This window comes from Penaeus monodon, chromosome 10, assembly GCF_015228065.2.
Source record: "Penaeus monodon isolate SGIC_2016 chromosome 10, NSTDA_Pmon_1, whole genome shotgun sequence".
Lineage (NCBI taxonomy): Eukaryota > Metazoa > Arthropoda > Malacostraca > Decapoda > Penaeidae > Penaeus > Penaeus monodon.
This window is the reverse complement of record NC_051395.1, coordinates 25375973-25387825: the sequence shown is the minus strand read 5'-3', so window position 1 is coordinate 25387825 and position 11853 is coordinate 25375973. Positions and strand designations below refer to the sequence as shown.

Here is an 11853-nt window from a genome sequence, read left to right as displayed (position 1 = left end):
GCCCAAGAGCAGCAGGAGCGGCCAGGGCAGCCGTCCCCCCCTGAGGCGCGCCAGGAGGCTTCCTCGCGGGAGGTCCCTATCAGCGTCCCATGCAAGCCCGCTCATGACGTCGACGCCGTTCGGGACGTGTCGAAATTCCAACGGATCCTCGACTGTGGAGTCGACCATCGTCCTCGGGGAAGAGCTGCAGTCTCCCAAGACCTTCCAGGCCCTCCTGCAGGACAAGTGCCTCAACCCGCCGGATACTGACGCTGAGTCGCAGGCGGGCGACCTCAAGGCGGACAAGAGCGCGCCCTTGCTGATTCGCGAGGTGGGCGACGTGGCCGTGCGGGGCGCCCGCGATGTGGTGATGAGTTACCACAGCGGCGGCGGAGCGGAGACCGGCGATCGAGTCATTCTCGACGACACCTTGTCCTTCACGTGGTCTGACGCCGAGAGCGAGTTCGAGTTCATCGACTTCAAGAAGGCCGAGCCGCCCAAGACGTGCGTAGTGTACCAGGGCGTCACGCTGGCCTCCAGCGTGACGGCCACGACCACCACCACCACCACCAGCATCGACAGGAAGGGCAGCGCCGTCAAGAGGTCCCACAGCATGAAAGGTAAGCCCACGGACGTCGCCCTGGACGCCAGGTAGGACGTTAGCCGGCAGGCGCGCTCGTCCGACCGCTGCGGTAATATAATTAGGGCTCGAAGGAGAAAGCAGCGCCGGTATTTATCTCGAGCAACCCAAGGCTATGCAATCCAGGTGTGACGTCACACACCTAGTGTCATTGCGTGATTAAATGAATCTGGAAAACTTGCCAAATGTCTAAACCGCCTGATAGCCCAAAGGCGCGAGGAAGTGGGGGGGTCGTTATAATTACAAGTAGGGGGCATGTCATTATTAACCCCCCTTTGTGCTTTTCGCCGCCTTCATACACGGGAGAATTGGGCCTAACGTGTGTAGAAACAACCTTGTAACTAATTACATCGAAGAAACACATGTTAATGGTATCGGGTTAATTTGTAAGCGTCGCTTGTAGACGAGGATATCTTGAGGTAATTTGTCTATCACTTCGTGTCGTTTACAACAAAAGTGATGTTGATACTTTGTTCTTCCTAGCATATCAGTTTTTTTGACAAGAACAACACTGGCATCCTCGGCTACCCTTTATATCAAGATTTGCGTTCAACAAAGGGCGCATAACCAGCCGGGTGTGGTCGGGCGGCATGGCATAACCTGGCCCGCGCGAGGGAGCTTGCCGCCTCCCCCCTCCCCCTTTCCCCGAGCCTTCGAGAGCCAAGGTCGAGTGCGTGGCCTTGGAGGAGCCCTGCCCCGCCTTTCCCTGGGGGGCATCTTATCTCTGCGGCGCGGTTCTGTCCCGGACGCGGCACACATGCGGAACGTGCGCACACAGGCATACGTACATGCAGACATGCGCCAAGACACAGGCGCATACACATATATACACATATACTCACACTTGTACTTATTCACACACACACACACACACTCACTCACTCACTCACTCACTCATTCACACATAAACACACACAAACCTTCAGACCAAGCTCAGCGGAAATTGCTTAAATATAGTGTAATTTGTGGTAGAGAGAGGGAGAGCAATGAAATGGCCGAATTAGCAACACACACAAATTAACGAATTTGTCCACGAGAGTCTCAGAGTGCGAAAAAGAGTGCGGGAATGTAACACAAAGATTATTATTCGAATTCAAATTGGACCAGACTGGTTTCTCCTTAATTAACTCCGACCCGGAAATACCTGGTGGTTTTTCGCTTACAAAACAACACAAAAGGAAAGGGGTTGGTGGGGTATGCTACTCATTTCCCTCCCAGCTTTTAAATAATGGCTATCTAATCATTACATCACACCGCGGGGGAAAAACACCACAAGCTGTCTGTCCGTCGTCGCAACAGCCACTGAAGAAGCGAGTTGTCTTGACCAACTCCGTCACAGCCACCTCAAGGGCACTCTCTGCGCCGCCCGGACACAGGGTGAACCGCAGCCATGCACGCTGAGCAGCATGTTTCGGTAATTCGGTCGGAGTAAAGAGGTGGGAATGCTGAAACGGGGTCGGAGTCGCGTCTAGAGGAAGGTCGCCACAGCCTGACGAGCACTGGTTCACAGGCATACGAAAACGCAGTGGGGACGCGCGCGTGCATGGTCACACGGAAGAAGAGAGAGGAGGAGAGAGAGAGACAGGCAGACAGATGCACAGACAGAGAGACAAACAGATAGACAGTAAGACAAACAGTAGGCAAACAGAGAGGAGGGGCGAAAGAGAAGTACGAGTATAAAGTTAAAACAGAATAACAAAAAAATGGTAAACGGTATGGCCCTACTGCCCTCAGCGCGCAAAAGAGAACGAAAAAAAGACCAGACACAGACATACAGGCAACAGAATAACCCACAAATAAAAGAAGAAAGGCAAGTGACATTTCCCGGTGCCCTACTTCCCTCAGCACGCATAGGAGAGCGAAAAAAATAGGGACCTATAAACAAAAAAATTACAAAAGACAACGAAAAACAAGGACAGATTGAGACAAATAGACGACATAATAAAAAAAAAAATGAATAAAAAAACAGGAGAAGAGAAACAGCCAGCATTCGCGACGAACATCCCGCGTGGTCGTACTACCCTCAGAACAGAGACACGTAGAAGAAGAAGATGAAGAAGAGAGAGAAAAAAAAAGAAATAACGAAAACAGGAGAAGAGAAACGGCCAGCATTCGCGAGTGACATTCCAACCCTCAGCCGGTGCTCGTGTCCCGCTGAGGCATCTCGAGACCGCGCGTGATTTATCGTGCATTTTACAACTCTTCCGGCGGTGGCTTTATGGCCTCGCTGGATACTAATGCTAAAAGGCTAATGCTCTTTTGGGGGGTTAATATTCATAATAATTTTGCGCTTCTTCCGGTTGCTCTGCCTTTATTCATTATTATTACTTAATTTTATCTTTTATTTATGTATTTATTGAATATTTATTATTATCATTATTATTTATTTTATTTTATTTCATTTATTTATCTATTATTACTTTTTTTTGAGAGAGAGAGAGAGGGGAGAGAGAGAGAGAGAGAGAGAGAGAGAGAGAGAGAGAGAGAGAGAGAGAGGAGAGAGAGAGAGAGGAGAGAGAGAGAGAGAGAGAGAGAGAGAGAGAGAGAGAGAGAGAGAAAGAGAGGGTATTGTTTCTCATTCAGTCTCTTTCTGCCAGTTTCTTCTTCTCCATTATTTTCTATGTCTGTCTCTGCCTGTCTTTTATTTTTTGTTTTATTCATCTGTGTCTGTTTTTATAATTTATGAGGCATTCTATGTGTCTGTTTATAAGTATATCTATCGGTCTGTCTACCTAGGCATATATTTACACACACACACACACACACACACACACACACACACACACACACACACACACACAACACATACACACATACACACATACACACACACACACACACACACACACACACACACACACACACACACACACACACACATATATATATATATATATAATATTATAATATTATATATATATATATATATCATATATTATAATCATACATATATATATATATATATATATATATATATATATATATATATTATATGTATATATATATATATATATATATATATATATATATATATATATATGCTGTGCTGTACATACATACATGAAACTAGGGCAAATGCCACGAAATACATACTAAAGACACAGTGGCAAGTTTGCTGCCAAACCAAGTACAAAATGTGCCAAATGTTGGGACAAACAACAACAGAGAGTGACAAGTGTAATGACAAACTAACAAAAACAAACAATACAAGTGTCCCAACAACCAGAAACAAAAGATAAACAGTGCCAAATGTCCTAATAAACAAACAAACGACAAACAGTACTATTACCAAGTGTCCTCACAAACAAAAGAAATCTGTCAAGGATCCTGATCCAAGCAAACAAACGGCAACCAGTGCCAAGTCTCCTAGCAACCAAAACAAAGTAGCAAACTAACAAAATAGAAACAAAGCAAGTGCCCTGACAAACAAACAAACGGCAAACAGTGCCAGTACCAAGTGTCATCTCTAATAAACTAACAAACAGACGACAAACAGTACCGTGTCCTAACAACCGAAAACGAAAGACAAACAGAGCCAATTGTCCTCACAAGCTATGGACAAACAGTGCCAAATATCCTGCCAAACATAACCCAAACAGACACACACAACCCCGCCTCCCCCCCCCCCCAAAAAAAAAAAGTTGAACCGAGCAACATTGACAACGACAGCGATGATGAGTCCCCGACTCTTCCTCTCAACGAGCGGAAATTAGCGGCGACTTTCCCCTCGTTTTTTGATGCAACTCCCTTTGCAATTTGCGGTTCGGGTTGATTCTTGTTGCGACCTTCTGCGGCGGCGGCGACGGAGTGACCGCGGGTGTTTGTTTGTTTGTTTTTGTTGTTTGTTGCTATGATGGGGTTGGGGATAGGGATAGAGGAGTATCTTATACATATGAGTGAGTGAGAGGGTAAAGAGAGTGAGTGGATGAGTGAATGAGTGAGAGAGAGAAAGAGAGAGAGATTTTGATTTGATTTGATAACATTTATTTACAGAACAGTGTACATTCCCTACAAAAAAGCCAGGGTAAGATACCAAAGCATCTATCCAAACTGGCTGTGCTTCTGTTTGTGTAGAGGGCTATCAGTCAAACATTAGTGTTATATATATGCCTGAAGGGCTGTGCTATTATCACTGTATTAAAATATTATCTGGCTGGTAAAAAAAAAAACACTTTTATATCACTGATCATGTCAAAGACAAGACCAGTGTCTATTATAAAGTTACTGGAGAGAGAGAGAGAGAGAGAGAGAGAGAGAGAGAGAGAGAGAGAGAGAGAGAGAGAGAGAGGAAAAGGGAGAGAGAACAGAGAGGGAGATTTGCAGACGAAGAGAGATTGTTATTATGATGGTGATTGTTATTGTTGTTGATAGTTTTTCTTGTTATTTTTTATTGTTATAATTTGTTTTATATTATCACTGTCATTATCATTGTTAGTATTAGTATTAGTATTATTACCTTATCATTAATGTTTTGATTTTTTGTTTTTGTTATCATTATCATCATCATTTTTATTACTTTTATTATTATTATCATTATTATTGTTGTTGTTGTTTTGATATTATCCTCATAATTATTACTGAAATTAGTCAATTGATCGAATTTTGGTCTAATTATTATTGATATCATCTTTACATTCTTCGCATTTAACAAAACAATATACCAGTAGAGTGATAATACACAAGAAGGTTATAAAATAAACCACCATAACACCATCTATAAAGATCACCATAATTGCACGTACTTCATAAACCAAATTCAAAAAGATCCAGGAAAGATTTACACGAAGGAGAATAAACGCGAGTCGTGAAGCAAAACCTCAAGCCTCATATATCGCTCAGTGGTCTTAAACCCATCCACAAATCGGGGAAGTAAATTTGTAAAAGCGATCGAGTTTATCAGCGTTTAAACTCTGATCTGGGGTATCTCAAGACAAGTGGATATATATTTTTTTTTCATTCTCTTTTTTCCTTTTTTCTTCACCATCTTCTGAGCTTCTTAAGGTCGGAGGTTATCGTACCGCGCAGCTCCACAATGCAGCTCCGGCTCAGGAGATGCAACGATAAGAATAAGTGATTCCTTTTGGGAGAAACGCGCGAACAATATGTCTCGTCCGAACCGCCATCGATCTTCAGATGCGGGGGGAACGGATGATTTCTTCATTTTTCGTTTTCTTTTAGCTGTTTATTTTAAAGTGGTATTAATCGACTTAAAAATGGATATATTCGTGATTTTATGGTGATATTGGAAGGAAAATGATATCCAGTATTAAAGTCGTCGACACAGCCTTGTAGATTTCACACCGCAGAGCAAACGAGGTGAGAATATTTAAATTCAAAAGCGCGCGTTGCGAAAAGGGAGAAAACGAGATGGCGCGCGCGTTAGTAAAGACCGCGGGGCTAATGAGAGAATTGTCTCGCGACGGAGGATTGACACCAAAGAAGGCCAGGGAGGCGAGAAGATTCGATATTCACCTACTGCTTGCTCGGACGGGTTTTTGTCTCTCCAAACGAAGGAGCCGAGTCGCTTTGAAGTTATCCCGGGCACGCCTGCCTGGACGGCTCTTGACGCCTTATCATTTTTTTTTTCTTTTTCTTTTTCTTTTTGAAGTGGGGGGGAGGGGGGCATTCAGATTGATCTCGTTTTCTGTTCGTTGGGGAGAGGGAGGGATAGAAGAGGAGAGCTCGCTTAACCATGTATGTGTGCATGTGCGCGTGAATGTGCGTATGCTTCTCTGTCTATGGAACTGCATGGGATAACCGTTCATTGTTAAGGATTTGCTTCTGTGCGAGTTAATTTCCCTTAGACACACATCGTCGTCAAAACAAAGCACTGCCGGCATTTTTTTCTTACCACAACATTTACTCGTTATCAAACAGGTGTTAATCTTTCCCATGATTACCGTTGTTATAATCATTATCACCTTCCCACAGTTTTATCACAATTATCAATTATACCCCAGCAACGTTTTTTTTATACTTTATACTTCATTCTGGGCTATAAAACACATGTAATCTGTATTTAATATCGTTTTAAAATGTATATGAATTAAGTGTAACGATCTCCCACGCAACCGCCGCCACAAACAAGGCTTTCGGATGAGTTGGATACTGGATGAAGCCGGCTGACACGTGTTCGAAAGACGTGTAGCTTCTGCTGTTATGTGTGTCTGTTTACTTCAGTCTTTGTCTATTATTTATTATTATTATCATTTACGCTTGTATTTATCACTGACTTTGTTTTTTATGGCTGTTCATGTGTTGTTTTTGTCTTGGGATTTTTTGTTTGTTTCTCTGTTAAGAAGGGGGGCAGAGAGCGAGGGAAAAGAGAGAGAGGAGAGGGAGAAGGGAGAGAGAGAGAGGGGGGGGAGAGAGCGGGGGGGGCAGAGAAAGAGAGAAAAGAGATAAAGGGAGAGATCGAGAGAAAGAGAAAGGGAGAGAGGGAAAGAGAAAGGGAGAGAGGGAAAGAGAAAGGGAGAGAGAGAGAGAGAAAGGGAGAGAGAGAGAGAGAGAGAGAGAGGGTGGGGGGAGATTGAGAGAGAAAGAGAGTGATACCGACATCGAAAGCGAAAGGGGGAGAGAGAGAGACAGAGACAGAGACAGAGAAACATATTTCACGATTCGCATGGATATGAGAGAGAGAGAAAATATGAAAAGGAAGTAATACCAAAACACAAAATCTCACAAACACCCACTAAAAGAGGATCAGAATTAACTAGGCCTATGAAGAAGACGTTAAAGAGGCTTAATATAGAGAGAGATAAGGAAGAGGAACAGGACAAAGAAGAAGTGGAGCAAGAAGAATAGGAGGAAGAGAAAAAGAAGAGAGGAAGAGGAGGAGGAGAATAACAACAACAACAACAGTAATAATAATAATAATAATAATAATAAAAATAATAAGATGGAGCACGAAAAGGAGGAGGAGGAGAAAAGGAAGAGGAGGAGGAGCATGATAATAATAAGGAGATGGAGCAGGAAGAGGAGGAGAAGAAGAATAAAAAGGAAGAGGAGGGGAGGGAGGATAACACTTATTGTAATAATGATAATAATAATGAGCAGGAAGGGAAGGAGAAGATGAAGAAGAAGAGTAAAAAGAAAGAAGAGGAGGAGAAGGATTATGATAAGAAATTGGGTAGGCGATGGTGAAGGAGAAGGAGGAGGAGAAGGTAAAGGAAAGGGAGGAGGAGGAAAAGGGAGGGTAGAAAGAGAGAAGAAGGAAAAAATGAAGAAGGAAGGGGAAAAAGGAGAGGGAAAATAGGAAGGGGAAGGGGAGAACGAAGAGGAAAGGGAAAGGGAGGAATAGTAGGAAAGATAAGAGCAATAGTAAGAGGAAGATGAAAAGGAAGGGCATGGATGAAGGAACGTGATTAAGATGAAAAGAAACGAAGGAAGGAGAGAAAGCAGAGGTGAAGAAGATGAGAGAGAAGGAGCATGGAAGCCGAGGATGAGGAAGGAGGAAAGCGCGTGAGGAAAACAGGCGATTCTTGTGGCAAAGTGATAAATAAAAAAGGAAGGAGAAATATAGATGAAAAAACAGTGTAAACCAAGTCTAGAATAAAGTTTAAAAAGAGAAACAGCGAAAAAGAAGAGAGAATAAAAGACAGATAAACGACATTAATAAAAATATGAAGCAATAGAAAAAGAAGAGGAGGAGGTCAGTGACAATAACTATGATCACGACGGAACCAGAATGCAGAATGTGTCCCAGGAATGTGGTTGCCACACGCAAAGGCGCACACACACAGTCTGACGGACAAATGAATATTCATCTTGCAAGAGATTAAGAAACAGAACCATCGTCATCTCTCTGGTACGTGGCCCAGGCGGCAGGCCATATGCACAGCTGCGTGGGTACTTGGTGAGCTTTGCGGGTATCTGACCGTTTGCGAGGTGCTTGGTGAGCGCTGGGGTTGCTATAGTGAGCCCTGGCTGGTTGTTTGGGGTATTTGGTGGGCATTGGGATTGCCATAGCGACTCGCTAGTGTTAGAGGTGTTAGTGAGCGTTGAGTGCATAGTGATTGATAGCTGGACCAGATTGCGAGATTGTACGGAATGGGTTGCACACTAGGGACTACGGCGTTGTTGGGAAATGAATTTATGACTTGCAGTTGCATAAGAGCTTTGGCTATTCTTTGGTACTTGGCAGGCGGGGGCATAGTGAGCCTGATTTGTGAGCGTTGGGGTTGCCATAGTGAGCTTTGGCTGGTTCTTTGGGGGATTTGGTGAGCGTTGGGGTTGCCATAGTGAGCTTTGGCTGGTTCTTTGGGGGTTTGGTGAGCGTTGGGTTGCCATAGTGAGCATTCGATGTATTGAAAAAAGACAGTACAAATTATGCACTAAGACGAATGAAATAATGTACTTACGCGAAAACAAATTTCAGTGAGATATGTATAAGATAAAAAAAAAGGTTTGTACCAGAACAGTTCAGATTCTCCCAAGGTTTTACAAAGATAGTATATAACTAAGAAAATCCGTACCAGGACAAACGGGTATTTGCAACATGCCGTGAGAAGGAAGAAGACAAATTATACCCGTGTACATAAGAACAGAATCATGCCAGGATGAATATGGAAACACGTCCTTACTGGCATAGATAATATGTAGATTTGTACCGGGAAGTGACTGGTCTCCATAATGGTGGCAGTGGGAAAGAGAAGGGGAGAGACCGAGAGGGAGGAGGGGAAGAGAAGGGGAGGGAGAATAGGAGAGGGAAGGAGAGAGGGATAGGAGGGGAAGAGAAGGGAAGGGTGGGAGAAAGCGGAGACCCCCCCCACACTCACACCCCACATGCACATACACACACGCACACGTACACACACCACACACACACACCCCTCTGCCCCCCCACACATTCTCCCCCCCCACACACACACTCTCCCCTCCCCCCACACACTCTCCCCTCTCCCCTCCCCACGCACACAGCCACACATAGCACAGAGCGGCGAGCCTCCTGCCACTCCGAAAAAGGACGCGGTTCCATGTTAATGATTCTGCCTAGATTTTAATGGTTATTTTTGAATTGATATTTCTATGAAGAGGAATGCCAAGGACTTTTTTTGTCTTTAGTTGTTACTTTGTTTTTCTTTTCTTCCTTTGTTCCCTAATTATTACTTTAATTTGTCTCCTTTCTTTTTTCTTTTTTGGATTATTACCGATCGATAATTTTTTCTTCATATTCATGAGTTATTGTTATTTGTTCTTTAGTTGTTGTTTTTTGTTTTTTTTTTTAATAATTGGAGTGTATTTTTTCCCTTTTATATTACCACGCCGTTAAAGTAGAATTTGCTCAATTGATTTGGTGCTGAATTTACATTCTTATGTGTGTGTAGATAGATGATAGACAGATAGATAGATAGATAGGTAGATGAATGATTTAAAAATAGATAAACAAATATATAGATAGACAGACAAATAGATAGATAGATGAAAAATAATATAAAGATAGATAAATAAACAGATAGATAGATAAATAGATAGATGAAGAATGGCACAGTGATATCCAAAGATGAGTGCCTTAGTTGCTGTCATGCGAGGGTCGGGTTCGTGGCACTGCGGTTCACAAGTAGTGCCAATCTGATTAAGGAATGCGAGGACAAAGAATTCTCTCCTCTATTGCCACTTAGAAGAAGGGACAAATTAGACGCACCACCACAAGGTAATAATTTTACTTTTTTTTGAAATGCTGAAGTTAACCCTTTTTTGGGGGGTGTTTTGTGTTGCTTCATTATACTTATTTATTCTATTTATTTCTTTATTGTTTGATCCATGACTATTTATGTGGTAATAAATGGAGACCGGTATATTGTGTTGTTAATATATTGTGGCGTAATCAATCATTTAACTGTTTCGTCTGTTGTTAAGAGTGAGTAGGAGTGAGAAGGGAGAGGAGAGAAAAATAGGGAATGGAGAAGGGCGTAAGAGAGGGGGGGGGGATAATTACATAACAAGGTTTCGACGAGCGAGTTTCGAGAAGATTCTATATGATTCGTTTATGTTCTGTTTGTGGGTCTGTGGACATACGCATACATAAAACATGGAAGTATATTTCTCTATATTTCTCTCTCTCTCTCTCTCTCTCTCTCTCTCTCTCTCTCTCTCTCTCTCTCTTCCTCTTCTCTCTCTCCTCTCTCTCCTCTCTCTCTCTCTCTCTCCTCTCTCTCTCTTCTCCTCTCTCTCTGCTCTCCTCTCCTCTCCCCTCTCTCTCTTCTCTCTCTCTCTCTCTCTCTCTCTCTCTCTCTCTCTCTCTCTCTCTCTCTCTCTCTCTCTCTCTCTCTCTCTCTCCTCTCTCTCTTCTCTCGATCCCTCTCTCTCTCTCTCTCTCTACCCTCTCTCTCTCTCTCCCTCCCCTCTCTCCCTCTCCCCTCCCTCTCCCTCTCCTCTCCTCTCTCTCCTCCTCTCTCTCCTCTCCTTCTCCTCCTCTCTCTCTCTCCTCTCCTTCCCCTCTCTCTATCTTCACCCAACTTGTTTCTCTTCCATATATTACACACACACTCACAAACGCACACGCGATCGCACACACACACACACACATTCACAAACACACACGCGATCGCACACACACACACACACACACACACACACACACACACACACACACACACACACACACACAACACACACACACACACACACACACACACACCTATTGCGGTCCATAAGCACGTTGTTATATTATTATCTGTATCGTATTGTATTCCGTCTGCCTGTACTAGACACACAGGCGCCCAGAGGAGTAGCAGAAGGCGAAGTGGTGTTTTGATGACGTCATCAAGTCGTGTGTTCTCAATATGCTATGTTGCATTTGGTCCTTGTTTTTGTTTTTGTTGTTTTCTCTTTCTCTTCTTCGTCTTTTTTCCAGTCATTCTTTTTCTTTTTCTTTTAGTTTGGTTTTCTTTATTTACTTTACTTTTTTCTTATCGTATATGTTGTTTATGTTGTTACGTTCTTGTTGTTTTCTCCTCAACATAGTGGCGCTGACAACTGATTGTGAAAATAGAGGAAATGATCACGATAAACGGATGATTATATGATGATAGTAATGACAGGCCCACCAATGGCAACTTATTGATGATAGTGATAATAATGATAATAAAAAACAAACAATACAAACAAAGAAAATAAATAGCACGTTCAGAATTACTACATGTTACTGAATGCGAACAGAATATATGGGACTTACATGGCACTGAATGATAACGTAGCCGCCAGTGATACTCGTGTGCGTTGTGGATGGGTGC

At 43.1% G+C, this 11853-nt stretch overlaps 1 protein-coding gene across 1 annotated transcript in view; it reads left to right on the top strand.

The window, feature by feature from the left end:
• LOC119577962 (protein split ends-like) overlaps positions 1-634 on the top strand; it is an 11097-nt gene extending 10463 nt beyond the window's left edge. The window contains 1 exon segment of the mRNA XM_037925656.1: positions 1-634. This exon segment is cut by the window's left edge and continues 440 nt beyond it. Coding sequence (XP_037781584.1) covers positions 1-634 — 634 coding nt within the window.
• Positions 635-11853: the final 11219 nt, after the last annotated feature.